The sequence below is a fragment of the Caloenas nicobarica genome, chromosome 7 (assembly GCF_036013445.1).
Source record: "Caloenas nicobarica isolate bCalNic1 chromosome 7, bCalNic1.hap1, whole genome shotgun sequence".
NCBI classification, from domain to species: Eukaryota; Metazoa; Chordata; class Aves; order Columbiformes; family Columbidae; genus Caloenas; species Caloenas nicobarica.
The window spans coordinates 8579454-8595557 of record NC_088251.1 but is presented as its reverse complement, the minus strand read 5'-3'; the positions used below and the strand labels follow the sequence as shown (position 1 = coordinate 8595557).

Below are 16104 nucleotides of genomic sequence, written 5' to 3'. Positions count from 1 at the left end.
GGAAACAGTCCTGCGGAGGGAAGGTTAAGGAGTTAGTAGTGACTCTAACACGTAGTGGAAGTCCTTGCTTGAGAGCTCCTGCATGGGCATGGTACCTCCCTGCTCCAGTGGGATGTGGGGATACTCTTGGTGCTGGTACCTTTTGCACTGGGTGCAGAAAGTGAAAAAAGAGAGTCGAAGGCTCTATTGAACTTAAGAGAAACTTTATTGGTGCTTTGATCATTGACCATGAGTACTGCAAGTGACAAGGGGATCTAGTAGGGGGGAGTTACAGGGTGTGTTTACACTAGTCTTTAAGAAGTTCAGCAGGGTATCTTCAAAGCAAATTGCATCCTCACAAGTTTGTGTTTTGACTTGCATCGTGAGATGGTTTGAAAACACAGGAATTGGATTAGTTTTAGGTGAAACTACACCAGAAGATGAGCTCCAGGTTTCTACATAATGCACACCAGCCACAAACAGCCGCTCAGTCCTAAGGATCAGATCTAGGCCAAAGTTAAAACACGCATAAAAATTGCGGAATGTGTATAGTCAGTTGTTTCTCTCTACAGATCTGCTCCTAGCAGGTAGACACGTAGCGGAAGACCAGATTCTGAAATTAAACTAATTAACTTTGAAATAAGTCTATTAGCAGTTTCGGCAGCTTGAATTTTATAACATCTCTGTAGGGAAAAATGAGCCTTTTTGTAAGGAGAAAAGGAAACAATGAAAGGATAAAAGGAGTTCTGTGACTACTGCACTGTAAAAATCAGTATTTTTCCTTGCTCATTACTACAGCATTTATTCTAACAGCATCTTGTATATGGCCAGAACTACTATGTTGGTGTGTGTCTATACTCAAATTATCTTGAAAGGGTGAATTAGTGTTGACTTCATTCTGACTGTTTCAGTTGGAAGGTTTTGAGGTCATAGGCTTTTGTTTGGCCAGCCTTACTTCTCAGTGCTGAGGTTTAGCAAAGCTGTGCTTGTGTGGTGGTGATTCATTAAAACCAATGGAAAAAGTTTGAGATGTGAGCCCACGCAGTGACAGTTGAAATGCAGTGCTGGAAAGAGCTTGTGGCAAATGCTGAGAGGTCTGAAAACAGAGATTTTGGCCTGTTGTGCCTGGATGTTCTTGAATAGAAAGCACACGAGTAAGTATTTTCAGAGAACAGGACCTATGATATAACATTTGCTTTGGACAAACCCATTTTCAGAAGGAAAAAAAATCAAAGCAGGTGTCTTATAACTGTTCTGACCTGTACTAGTCCCCTATGTGTCTAGATTTTACTTTTCAGGTTTTCTACTGGCCAAGGATCAATTTGGCATAAGAAACAGTTTTACAGTCCTGTTAAACGATATATATACACATAAAACCACAAACCCAAGCAATCCTTTGCTCCCTCAGTTTTATGTTAAAATCCAATTTCTGCACACCATAATTGTAAATTGCATTATATGTGTCATAGAAATGAGAGTTGTCTGAGGAAATTTTGCATATACAGAATTTATAGAAAGGAATTGACTTAACATGAATGGTTATTTCATATATATACTGGAAACATGTTCTTCAGTTTTATGTTCAGATTGAATTTAATTATCTGTCAAGCATCCTTGGAGGACTTTGTGCAATTTGTGAACTAAATATAGCTATTATAATTAGAAATTTAGTGTCCGAAAATTCTGTGTGAGAAAATCAAATATCCTTATTGCAAAAGAAAGAACATCACAGGTAAGTGAAGAGCCAACTTCAGTTTTAAATACCTATGTGGTGCCATCTGATGATTAGTGAAAGTAGGTTTTGTAGAAATTATCTAATTCATTTCAACAAATGGTTGGATGCATTAAAATGGTTGATAATGCTCTCTATGTGCAATTAAGCTGAGATTTAGAGAGTTCCCTGCTATTAGTGAGTTTTAATGAAAAATGTGATCCATTTAAAATAAATCTATGACCTCCTAAATATTTATTTAAAATGTGTGCATGTAAATATAGCAAGGTAGAACATACAAACACTTGATTAAACTGATGAACAAATGCAATACTATATCCTGAACGCAAGAAGAGGATAGATTGTGCTGATCTCCCTGATAACGGAAGATACTAAATTTAGCTCATTATCTGTGGCACCTTTATTTAAGAACAGGAAGAAAGTGATTCGGGCAGCTCAAAACTTATTAGCCTGATTTCAGCACTGCGTAAAGACTTAGACCATAATTTGAAGAAAGAAATAATTTAACAAAGTGTGATTGAATAGTGAAACAGTTGAAATGTGGATTTATCAGTGTAGTTCATACTGAAATAATTTGTTAGAAAAGTGACAAGAAAATGCAATCTATTTTATCTGAACCTCAGCATTTGATGATAGGAAATTGTTGAAATTGAAGAAATCAGGGAATACATAAGGGAACAGTAAAGGGAACACAGCTTGTTAATTGTGAAATGTGAGTGGCTATGCTGAACAAGTAACTTAGGATGGAAAGATATTGGTACTACTTAAAGGCTGATCTTGGGGCTGATCTTGTTACATAATTTTCTATAATCTACTCATAAGACTGCTGATGAAATCTGGTAATAGAAAGTGGGAGTTACTTTAAATATGAAGGAGGACCAGAATATCTTGCAAAAAAAGGGTTAGAGTAATGTGTGAGATGTAGTTACTTCGGTATAAATTGTAAATGCATACATTTAGGAACTAAGAGAATTAAGAATTTGTTTTCTAATCTTACATTTAAGTGTGGAAGATTACATGTAAGAAAACTTGGTTGTCTGTCTCCATTAGAATATGAACTAATTAATATTCTTAATTTTATATACTCTATGAACTATAGGCTGTAAAGTGTCAATTACACTAGAAGGATGATCAGTCACAGAATCTACAGTTAAATATATGAAAACATTAGTTTCCCTTTTGTTGCTACACTTTTATGAATACAAATTGAAACAGGCTCAGAGGGAGAACCATTAGGATGATCAGGTCTATGGAAGATAGTGTGGTTTGTTTAAACTAGTAAAACGGAGGCTGGGAGGGAATAGCCTTGATGTTTATAAATAAATGTGGGGTGTATAGATTTAAAAGACAGACCAACTCTTTAATTCCAGTGGTATCAACACTGGTAGAGGGAGAATTGGGGTAAACTGCCCATCAGTACATCTAGTTTGAAAATTGGAAGGAGGCTTTTGACTATTAGAGCTGTGGAGTTTTCTAAAAGTTATTAGCAGAGATATTAGAACTTGATATCCTGCTGGCATTAGCATGGAATCTCAAAATCTCGAAACCAGTGGGTACCGTCATGTTTCTTGTAGACAGCAAGACAGCAATAAGCAAAACAATTTTTGTTTAATATTAAATGACAAATCCCATGCAGAATCTACAAGACTATAACTTGTGCTCAGTCATGAAAGACTGGGAAGGCTTTCCATGCAGTGTGCTGCCAGTAAAGACTGCTGTGGCATCAGGCCTAATTCTTCTGCACCAGCCTAGCTGATATCGAGTTTTAAACCTGAAGTCAAGCAGTAAAGGGTGCTGTTGGGCAGCACACACCACAGAATCACAGAATGTCTGAGTTGGAAGGGACCCACAAGGTTCATCGAGTCCAACTCCTGTCCCTGCACAGGGCAACCCCACAGTTCACACCATGTGTCTGAGGACGTTGTCCAGTCTCTTCTTGAGCACTGTCAGGCTTCGGGCCGTGGCACCTCCCTGGGGAGCCTGTTCCAGTGTCCAGCACCCTCTGGGTGAAGAATCTTTTCCTCATGTCCAGCCTAAACCTCCCCTGGCACATCTTCCTGCTGTTCCCTTGGGTTCTGTTGTTGGTTGCCAGAGAAATCAGCGCCTGCCCCTCCTTCTGCCCTTGTGAGGAAGCTGTAGCCACCATGAGGTCTCCTCTTAGTCTCCTCCAGGCTGAACAAACAAAGTGACTTTAGCCTTTCTTCGTATGGCTTCCTTTCCAAACCCTTCACCAACTTCGTAGCCCTCTTCTGGACACTCTCCAGTGACTTTATGTCCATTTAATACTGTGGGGCCCAGACCTGCACACAGTGCTGCAGGTGAGGCTGCACCAGTGCAGAGCAGAGCGGGACAATCGCCTCCCTCACCCAGCTGGCAATGCTCTGCTTGATGCACCCCAGGACACGGTTGTCCCTCTTGGCTGCCGGGACACACTGTTGGCTCATGTCACTGGCAGGCAGTGCAGCCCTTTGCCTTGTCTGCTCAGACTTACCCTGCAGATTCCCCAAGGCCAGGTCACCCTTGGATGATCCAGCCTTCCTGGCTGAGGGAAGAAATGGGACTGGATAATAGCAACCAGATGGCATTTCAAGAACTGCATCAGCTTGTGTGCATTAGGATTTCTGACTGTTCCATTCACGGAGGAGGCTGTCCTGGCGCAGCTCGCTACCGTGCTGCTTTAGCTGGACACCTACCCAGGATCTCGCTGTCTGCCATTAAGTCTCCTTTGGAGCTGGACTACCTGCAAAAGGGGGGATATAATTACATCCCATATGGATGCTATGGAGCTGGGCTGTGGCAGTGTAGGGATACATGAACTACAGCTACTATTAGAGTGTTGGTGAACCATTCTTGAATGACATTTATCTTTTAATTCATGTAGCAACTTTGTATTTTTATGTAAGTGCTACCCCATCACTTTCCTGTGAGGACTATTTACTGCTTGGTGAAACTTCCAAGAGAATTTTTGTTGAAAGTATAGTCAGATATATTATCTTTTCTTGAAAATATTTTCATAATTTCAAATTCATTATCATATGAAGATTTTATTGTGTGCTTGAGAATAATGATATTTGATTTGTATTTGTGGTGGTTAAAAAATTATGTTAAAGCAATAATTCTCAACTCAAATGATCAGATATCACACAAACTGTGGGATAAACAACAACTACTACTTTATTTGAATACTTTGATTAGACTGTATGAAAAACAGGACTGTGACATTTATGTTCAACACATCAATACTTTTCGTTTTTCTCCTGTGATCTCAAGGGAAAAGATTAGAGTTGAAGACAGTAGATGATGTTTTCTCATTAGGTGGAAATTGATCTTACGACTTGAACTACTGGAACAGATTGGTCCTTTGGTAGTTCATGAAACTCCTCAATAAATAGACATTAGATTCCTTCTCATGTGTTGTGTGGGTAAATCTCTCTTTTAAATGTATAGAATTTTTTCCTAACTTTGAGGATAATATAATTGACTTCCAATTCAGGTTTATAAAGTTGTTTGCTGTTTTTAAGGCTTTATTTTTTTTGCCCTTCTCCTCCCCAGTGGATTGAGTGACACATTAGGAACATAAAAAAGAAATAAAATTTTAAAGAAATGGAGAAAAATGGTACTTGTATAGAAAACAATAAAACATATTTTGCATTATCTTTGTCCTACAGCTGTAGTGCTCTCTGTTGCACAAAGGGCATTTATTTAATCAATGTGGTGTTTCTGAGAACGTATTTATGCTAAAATAATGGTAGTGTTTCATGGTGTATGTACTTAAGAAGGGAAAGCTGTAAATGATATTTGTAAGTTGTACATTTAACTTGTCTTCATAAGGCGGTAGCCACATATGAGCATTTGCTCTTTAAATGACGTTTCAATATAAGTGAGTATTAATCTATTGCTTTGGGTTTTTTCAACTACATATTCCATTTTTGTGTGTATTGATACATATGGTGATAACTCTTTGAATGCTTTACACTTTCACTCAAGAGGCCATCCTGACCGTGCAGTCTTACTTGTGGTGGCACAGTCATGCGTGTGTGGGCAAGGTGAATCATATACGAGAATACATCCAGATTAAAAGCTAAACTGGCTAAAAACAAAAGCCAAGTTCTAACCTGGATGCTTTCCCTTGTCTGGTTTACGGCGCAGCCATGTGAGAACTGGTGCCAGCAGCGATGTGAGCTGGAGAGTATGTTGTGAGAGGCGGCCAGGGTTGCCTCTTCCAGTGGCAGTGTCAACTGATGTCTCTTCAGTGCACGTGTTCGTGTCGTGCACAGGGTATTAACATGTTCTCTGAAAAAACCGAGGGAGGACCTACTGCTTTCAAGCTCCTGAGTTCAGGTGTGTCTCCTTAGACTGTGTTCTTCCTCCAGGCCAGAACAGGATGTGGGTACATGGTGTATCTCGTTTCTGTCTCACCTTTCTAGTCGTTCAATGCAGACAAGGAATGAAGCACTGAGGTTGTAAGAAAGTTATGTGATATTCTTTTAATCACCTATCTGGTTAGCGGTATAGTTAAGACTTTTGCATTGTTAACTTTTTACGTGAAATATTAGTTTGTGCTCATTTTAATGTGGTCAATGTTATCTACATACAGTGTAGACAAGAACAATATTTTGTATTTGCTGTATGAATTCTTGTGGTTCCCTGACTCAAGAAACGAAAATCTCAAATCAATTGGCATGTGAGTAGTTTGTGTGTTTTATTTGCATACGCCACTAGGGGACACTGTTGACCACTACATTTCTGTGCAAGACTGGTAGCTGAAATGAGAGCCATAAATGTGTTTTTGTTTTCTGACTGGCGGCATTGTTTTCATAATTCTAAGCTTTTCCCTGATCAAAGAATATTTAATCTATTGTTTATTTTTAAGCACTTTTAGATTCAAATTAAGTGTTTCCTGAAGTGATTTACCAAATCAGAATCTTGCTGAGGTTACAATTTTATTACAGTATCTGTTATTAATGCTTAAGAAATAATATACTGAATTGTTCATACTCTCATTAGACCTCATTCAAATACCATTAATCTTTTCTGGGTAGAAGGTATAATGAACAATGGGCATTGAGTGTCTCCATCATTTAATGAATGGAAGGTAATTTGGATACAAGTGGACATCATTCTTCTAGAGAGTACAAGAAAAGGTGACAACTGATTAAGTACAGATTGTTCGTCATTCTGTGTAAGAAGTAATTGTAACAAGTTGCCCCAAAACTGATAGTGCACATTGGAAAAATGTAATCTTCCCTACTGCTGCCCCCCAAGGATAATATGTTTTGAAGTTATGAACTTGATGTAAATTACCTATTTAGTTTATTTAGTCAACTTCAGTGGCTCTCCCTTCTGGATGCTTGTCCAGTCTCTCCTTGACTCAGTGTAAACCTTTGTCTCCAGATCATCCTTTGTCAAGGGAACACCCTTTTTGTTTTGAATGTGGCTTCTTCAAGCCGCATTTGATAAATCTCTGTTATAATCAGAGAGACCATAGACTCTTCCTATTCATCCTCAGTGCCACTTCATAGACATCATTCATTCAAAATTCCAATTAATTCCAAATTTTCTTTTTTTTCCAAGTGAAAAAGTCTTTGCTAACTTAGTAGTTGCAATCACAGAAGCCATTTAATTCATTTGAACATCCTTATTTCTCTTATGTAAACAGTCTTCAGCTCTTATCTGTCTTTTCTTTTGAATAGAGCACACAGTTTTCTAATTGTAGCAAACCACTGATATATACAGTGAGGCAAAAGTGTTCTCTGTTCCTAACACATGATTTGCTTTTTTGACCACTGCTGTACGTTGAGGTGATATTTTCATTTGTTCTCTTAAGGTGAGACTTCACTACTGACTAGTGATGGTTAGTTGAGAGGCTATTTTCTTTTTAGTCAAGCTAGAACATACCTTACATTGAATTTAATGTGTAATTTTATTGCTTAGTCACATGGTCAGACAAGAACTTGTTCTGTTGTTCTTCAAACCTGATCTTACTCTTTCTGCCTTCCAGTAATTTCCTTTATCAGCAGACTTTCTTCATTGCTCATCCTCTTCCAGGATCATTAATGTACATGTTGAATCCTTGTGGGACTCCATGGGTGACCTTCTTCACTTTAAGAAGTGGCCATTTACTCCTATATACTATTTCTTACTGTATCTTACAGTCAATTGTTTAGCCATGCAAAGACCTTAATTCTCTTTCTAAAACAGTCTTTGAAAACAGTTTCCTTATAAGTCTTTGGTGAAGAATTTTGCTAAAAGCCTTGTGAAAATCCATATCAGTGTATTGATTGGATCACCTCATCCTGATATCTTCAAAGATGTTCAACAGGTCAGAAGACAGTCCTTCTCTTTACTAAAGCTACACTGATTTTTTTCACAAGTAGATGGCAATTATCTATCCACTAATTCTGTCCATTCTTAGAGTTTCTGCCGATTTGTCTGGTAGAAGCAGAAGGATAGCAGGCCAGTAGTTTTCCAGATCTTCCCTGGAACCTTTTTAAAAAGTTGATGTCAGGTGTGACATTTGGGATACAGACTAGTTGCTGTGTTTTTTTGTGTGTGTTTGCTTTATCTTTTTTTTTTTTAAGGGTTATTGCTGAGTTTCCGAAGAAGGTCATGCTCAGTCTGACTTCAACAGCTTTTGCTTTTAGTAATGTCTTGTAATAGCTTGAGGGAAGAATTTATCCCAGTCAGGCCAGCTGAGAGGGACATAACATTGAGTATCAAAATCAGCTTACAGAAATAATCTAGCTGTCATCCAATGTCTGTATGCCATCACTGATGATAAAAATTTCAGTTCCATGACTGATACTGCTTAAGGTGGAACACATTGGTGTCCTAAAAATTCGATGTTCCCATCTAGAAATAAAACCAGTTAGTAATGCTGTACAGTCTCTGACAAGAGGCAAATAGTACATATGTTGTCTATTTTTTTTTTTCCTTTTTAAGCAAAGTTCTGAATATATTCAGGTTTTAACAAGATCTTAAAGTTCATACCACATCTAGAACATGAACTAATTATGAAGAAATCACATTTGTTTATTACGGAACAAATCAAAACAATTATTTCTGCTATTCATTATTTTAATAATCATGTAGCTTAAAAATGACACATTTTGCTGACTTTTCCTTATTTAGCAAAAATAATTGGGTAAAATTTGTTCCAAAAATAATATTTAGTTGTGGGGTTTAGTAGCTTTGTAGGTGGAGGGATCTATAGAATTTTAGAAAATTTAAATATTCAAGTCAATCTTTTTAGATAGCACTCTATAGTGTATTTTACTCTTAAAAAACCAATGCAGAATGGTTTTGGCAAAGGGGAAATTTTGATTCCCAAGGCTTATTATAGTGTAATCTATATTGTAACTTAATTTACTGTAACGTTATTTGCTTTGATATGAGCTTACTCTGGTTAGTTCAAATGCAGTATAGTTTTTCTCCAGAGGTAACACACAGTGTATACTATGATACACACTTAAGACCTATACAGCATGTAAAAATATGATGCATTATGCCTTTCTTTCAATTTGTGACTCATGTTTTCTGAGAAGAATGCGGAAATGTATCATTATTATTTGAGCTATTCTAACTCTTTCAATTTGACTGACATCCCTTGTTGTCAGTTGCTTTTTCATTGAGCATCTGCTAAACATAAAAGTCTATACTGTATTTTATCAGAATGAGCAATCCTGACATCTGTAATTAAGCCTCCCCTGTTTCTGCTTTATTGGCTTTAACATCCACGTCTAACAGATTGTACAAATTGCATATTTGTTTACAAAATAGGTCCAGATTGTTCTTTGAACGTCCCTTCCACGGAGTCTTACTGGATTCTACCCAACGTCAAGCCCTTCAGCCCTTCCGTGGGCCGGGCGTCCCACAAGGCGGTTCTGCACGGGAAATTCATGTGGGTGATTGGCGGATACACTTTTAACTACAGCTCCTTCCAAATGGTGTTGAAGTAAGTGATTTCTCCTTGCTCGTGTCCCTTCTGATGTGGCTTAGGGAAAACAGATCTTACCAGGGAGGTAGCCTCTATCCTGCAACTTAATGGCAAGTTTTATGTGTTTTTAGATTCTTTATTACCAGGGTTATTTTCTGCTTGCAATCTTCTTATGATTAAAATAAGTTAAAATGTGGGTAATGTCGATCTATTTGTGATACTAATGTGTAATTTCTTGGTTTTTCTGAAAACTTGTGCTGTGCTTTGCTGCAAAACATTAAAATGTTTGTAGTGATAAAAAGCAAAAGAAATCCATGTGCTGATATTTTTCAAATAGTACATCTAGAATGCTATTTGCATTATTGAAGGTAACTTATAATTATAGGAGACTTGTATGCACTTAGCCTGTTGGTGACTGGCCGGTAGGGTTCGGCAAGTCATACATATTTCATTTCTTATCGTTTTTTATAGTGACTTGTGTATATGTACAGGCCCTAAATGTGGTAAATGAAAGGAACAGGATATGTTTATTAGCATGTTTGTTCTGGTTTTGTCTAGCTCTTGTTTTCTTCCACATCTTTGCAATCATCCAAACCAAATCCTGTCATCTTTGGTGATTTCCATTTCTATGTCATCTTATGTTTTACTTCTTTTCATCTTGTTGTGTTTTAATCCATTAATTAATTAATTGTTAATGAAAATTTAATGGAAATTAGAACCAATCATACAACTGAGAGTGCTCAACAGTAAGTTTTCAAAGCAGTGCAAAAGATTGTGGCATAAGCAGATCAGTGGTGTGTGTGTGTGGTGTGTTGTGGTGTTTTGTTTGGTGTGTGTTGTTTGTGGTTTTTTTTTTTTAATGTGACTGATAACAGTGAGCTTAGCAATCTGGTTTCATAACTTTCTTGTAAGTCTCATTTTGAGATTGATGGGTCCCTGAAATAGCTGCTTCTGTTTTCACTGATGAGCATTTAGTGCACTATTCTAGTACACTGCTGTAACACTTAAAAGTGGTCGTGTTACTGCTGTTAACAAATTACCACGTCACATAAGCAACAGTGACTGATCAAGTGTGAATACTTTGCCAAAGAGAAGTTAGTTCAAACATACAAAAGTCATTATTTCTCTGCACGTAGAAAATGCTTACTTTTTTATCTCTCTTCTAGCTACAATTTGGAAAGCAGTATATGGAACGTAGTACCCGTATCCAAAGGGCCGCTCCAGAGATATGGACACACTCTTGCTTTATATCAGGTTTGGACTCTTCAGCATCGTATTTAATTAATTTCTTTGTATATGCTGTTAGCTATCTTAAAATGATTCATCATGAATGTAAATTTTGGAAGATAATTTAATTTCTAGTCCCTAAGCATTTTGTATTAGTGTCATCTTCAGTACTTAGATGTATTGCACAATGTTTGGAACAAGATTGTGCAATAGATCTAAGTCACTTATTAGCTGACCGTAAACATTCAGAGCTAAATCCATCAATAAAAGGAGTTTTATGTAATTGGAATTGTTGTGGTAAGGGGAGGAGACACCGCATGTAGTCAGTGCCCTTACTGACCACACACCGTCCCCAGGGGATCAGTCCTGGATGAGGCTGGTCAGGGCCATTAAGGTCTGTTAATGCCCTAAAGACTATAACAATAAGAAATAAATTTTTATTTGTTGTATTATTAGTAAAGAACAAGACCATAGTAAAATACCAGTTGTATTGCTGTAAGTTCAAATAATATGAGTTACTGGCAGTTTTTCTTCTTCTGGTGTCATGTAGTCTGCTTGCTGTTTTATTGACAACACTTTAAAAGATTTATTTCACACACATACAAAAAGACTAAAAGGAATCTTTGTACTGATAGAATATATAGAGAGAATTGATATTTATTAAAAAAAATTTGCCTTTTGTTAATTTGCTAATTTTTGGCTAGTTGTAGTCATGTCACCAAAATAGAAAGGACCAAAGTGAATGTGGTGTATACTTTAGCCTTGTACAGATGACGGCAAACTTGTTAACAGTGGCAGAGAAATACAGAATTTGTATTCAAAATTTTAATTTGTTTGCATAAGACACCTCCAGCTGGAAAGAACAAAAGAGATTGTGTCAAGTCAGACCAGAGTGTTCATCTAGTCCAGTAACATGTCTTGAATAATGGGTAACAGTGAATTCCTAGGGAGGAATATAAGAAAAAATGACAAGAATGTACAGAAGCATACTCAGAATACTCCCATAGTCTGAAGCTGGGATTTTCAAAGTTAGGATAGTATTTTTGTGGGAAGGTTATGAATCCATGTTTTGCTTTTACCAACTTCTCAGACCATATATTTATTTTAGCATTGATACCATCCTGTGCCCAAGAATTCCAGTGTGTTTTGTGAAGAAATACCATATTTTGGGAAACTGATACTCACTATTTAATTTTGATAATCCCTAATTCTTACAGTATTTTCCATTTATTTTCTCTGTACCACTTATGATTTTCTGTAAGTCTGTCATATCCTCTATCTTGTATTTTTCATCCTAAAAGTTTCTTGCATTTTTAATAATCCCACAGAAGGAAGCTATTCCATTTTGGCATTGTCGCTGCCTCTTCTAATATATCCCTTCTGAGATCTGGAGAATCGTAGTCTTCAGTGTATTGATACATCAAAGATTGATGTAATAGAATTAATGATCTATTTTTGTCCTTTTGATACTTGATAGTATTTTAGCTTTTTGAAAATCTACTGTTGGCTTTGAATGAGTATTTTCACAGAACTATCAGTTTTAACTTCAAGATCTCATTTGAGTCAGTTCAAAACCCCCTACCATATGTACAGACTTGAAATTGTTTTTTATTCACGTGCATCAATTTATGCTTATCTCTGTGAACTTTTGTTTACCCTTTTATTCATCCAAGTGTTGCACATTAGGTATGATGAGATTCTTCTCCAATTCTTTTCTTCTGACCATTGTCTCAGCTATTTTGAGTAACGTAATATTGTCAAAAATAATCGTCATTTTTCCATTCACCCCTGTGCCAGATAGGTTTCTGAGTATTGTGAACAAACAAATCCCAATTGTAGATCTCTGTGGGACACCGCAAATGACCCTTATTCATTTAAGAAGTGACAATTTTTTCCCCATACTTTTCTTTATTGGATTATTTACCTTTGTGTTATCTGCCTTGCTTGTCTCAGAGCATCTTAATTTCTTTAAGGCATGAGGAACCTTGTCAAGCATCCTTTGGAAATTCCAGGTAACCGTATCAACCAGAGCTTTGATTCTTTCAGGGAAATGCAGTGATTTGAAAGATCCAACAACTTTTGAAAACAGAAGTTATACTTTCCCGCAGTCTGTCTGTCTTATCCATGTGTTCACCGAGTTCTCTCTCCCTGTTGCTTTTCAGCCTCCTGGTACTGACACATTTTTAAGGAGAGAGTTACACAGTACAGACAGGGGTCAGCTGTTTTGTTCTTAAATTCCTTCAGAACTCATCCTGGCAACTTGCTACTGATTATTTTGTCAGCTTTATTTTTTTACTATAACCTTCTGTTATTAGTTTCTGCTGTGGAACTACCTGTAAAGTCTACCATGAAGAGCTCACAGGAAAAATTAACTTCATTTTATTGCTATGGCTTTATCTTCTCAGAATAATGCTTCAGACTGTCTGTGGGCACCACTAATTATTTAGTTCTCTGTATTTCTATTGCATTTGTAAAATTATGTATTTGTAGGTATTGTAGGTAACTCATTAAACGGTTTCATGGCTTCTCTTTATATATCTCTGCATTTTAATCCATGGAGGTTTTTGAACCTTTATTTTGAAATAGACATTTTCTTCTAACGGTCTCCATTATTCTCCTGTTAAGTTAGACTTTATTTTCTTATTTGTAATGGGAATTATTTTTTTAATAGGAAGCATATATGTGATCTGAGCAGATGTCCTTAAAATTCTTCATATTGTCATTACAGATTTTATCCTCTTAGTTGTACCTTTTAGTTTATTTTTATGATTTTATTTCCTTTTATCTAGTGCTGCTTTTGAAGTTAAACAGAATTGTATGTGTGGGTGTGTGTGGTGTGTGGTGTGGGTGTGTGTGGTGTGTGTTGTGGGTGTGTGTTTGGGTTTTTTTTGTTTGTTTTTTTTTGTGTGGTGGGTTTTTTTTCCCATCACCTCCCTGGCATGTGCTGCTCTTCCAAAGATGCAGAATCTGTATCTGGCATGGTTAATATTGCGGATGTGCTTTTCAGTAGTAACATGAACTAGATTCTGTGCATGCCCTAAGATAAACTCAAAGATCGTTTTTCTTCTCATCAGTTCTCAGATTCATTACTAATGTATTAACTGTTCTTTGAAAGGTCACATCTTTCTGACCGGTATCTTTAGTTATTACAGTTCTTGTAGAATGTGGACCTTTTAGTTGGGAAACATTCAAGTAATGTATCATTTAGCAGTTCAGAATTAAGGCTTAAATATCATTTAACCTTTTTATTTGACAGTGCTAATATTTTAGAGATACTTTTACCAGCAAATATTTAATATAATGGATCTGTGTTGATTCAGAGATCTTTTCAGATCTCTGTGAGGAAATGCAACTCTTCTTAATATTAGTGAAAGCTACAAGCAGGTGTACTTCACTACACAAGTGAAGAAGCTGTTGCTGTTGTCAAAGGCACATGTTAATTAGTAATTAGGATTCACTAATAATGAACACAGCACCATTTGTCAAATAATATGTTGCTTGTACTAGTGATTGTGTCAAATGTAAAAAATTACATGGGCCAAAAGAAGCTGATCGTGTAAGCTGAAGAAATTTCAAGTGAAAAAGTCCATAATTTTGAATTAAATTCTAAAATTAGCTTGTTAAGATAAACTTTCATCATTTTCCATTCGGACCTTTAGTCTCTTGTAAAAACAAAAATAATTTAGTGTGAAGAGTAGTAGAACATAATACCTAGAGATGGCAGCTTTGAGCTGTGCTTTGAGCTGTGTACTAGTCATTGTGTAATGTTTCCTTTATACTTGAGAGAAAAAAATACCCACAGAGAAGAAATTAGATTAAGTTTTTGACTTGAGCTCCTGAGATTTCCAAGCTTAGCACTAGACCCGAGTGAGAGCACAGAGCTGGTATTGCCTGATTGTGGTGCAAGGTAAATTGAAGCTATATAATTGACTCTGTAGAGAATGAAATAAGTTACTGTGCCCATTTCCCTCAGAAAGCTTATTTTTTTAAAAATTGAAGTACCGTACTTCTTTATTCTGAAGAAAAAAAGATCAGAAGACTCCCACTGATGTATAGTTATCACAAGTGACTAGGACTTTTTATGCATTTATAGAGGAGAGACTATGAAAGTGTTCTTGCTTTTAGACCAACTATGCTGTTAGACAGTATTACCTTCAGTGCCTCTTCAAACTGGTTATTGGAGAGGTGCTACCTACATCTATTAGCAATTGGTTCTCCTGTGTCTCAAAGATTATATATAGTTCCTGGCATCTTGATAGTGAAAGATGGAAACATACTTTGAAATAATTCATGTAAGAAATAGGATTATAAAGAGATTGGAGGAAATGGCTTGTGAAGTTTTTAAGGTAGGTACCTATAGGGAGTTAAACAGTAATTTGGAAAATACTAGTTCCCTGGAATAAAATTAGAAAGGAAGTTGCATATGGAGTGAGTTTATGCTCACTGCTTGGGATTTTACTTGGTAGTGGGCTTGTAGTTGTATCACAGAGCTCGACCTTGTAATTAAACTGTTGCTGGTAGTCCCAAGACAGTGGAAGGATGACTGGGCATTGAGATTTGTTTCCTTTGAGATTGACAACAGGAATTAAATAAGCGGAAAGACTAACATAGTAGTAATTGTAAAGATGTTTTCCAGTATACGGACCATTTTATATGTAGTCAAATTTAATTTGAACTCATTTAAGTGTTATGAATGTTACTTCCAGTTTCAAAGCTTTATTAAAAAAGGGTAATTGTTTTTATTGGTTTTTCAAATTGATTTGTATTGATATTGAGTCTGTATATCTCTTCTGGTATTTTTTTATTAGTCTAATCAAAAGCTAGCGTTAACAAAACAAAAGAGTAAAAACTTTTTCTGCTTTTATATGAGACAAAATATTTCACCACTTAGTTTATTGTATTCTTTTATATGCCTGTTTTTGTTGACTATTGTACTATAATTTGGAACAGCACTATAAATGTGAAAGTCTCTTCCGGCTATTTTATTAATAATTATTAGCAGATTTTGCCACCAAGTATTTTATGACTTTCAATTCTATCTCATGCACACCTTGCTTTCTATAATAATTCTGATTTTCAGACCTCAGAAGTATATAAGAAGCGGGTAAGATGAGCTTTCATACTTTCACATGTAGTCTAGGTAGAATCCTATTCAGAGTTCTTCTTCAATTGAGTGGACCTTACTCATCAAGAGATTGGCTCCTTTATGTAAAAGTGTGATATTTTCCAT

General features: G+C 36.4%; 1 protein-coding gene across 2 annotated transcripts in view; it reads left to right on the top strand.

Moving 5' to 3' along the window:
- The window catches only part of ATRNL1 (attractin like 1), a 491115-nt gene that overhangs the window by 50773 nt on the left and 424238 nt on the right, over positions 1–16104 (top strand). For both annotated transcript variants that reach the window (XM_065639123.1, XM_065639122.1), the window contains exons 6-7: positions 9491–9665; positions 10814–10901. In XM_065639123.1, coding sequence (XP_065495195.1) covers positions 9491–9665; positions 10814–10901 — 263 coding nt within the window. The remainder of the gene's footprint in view (positions 1–9490; positions 9666–10813; positions 10902–16104) is intronic.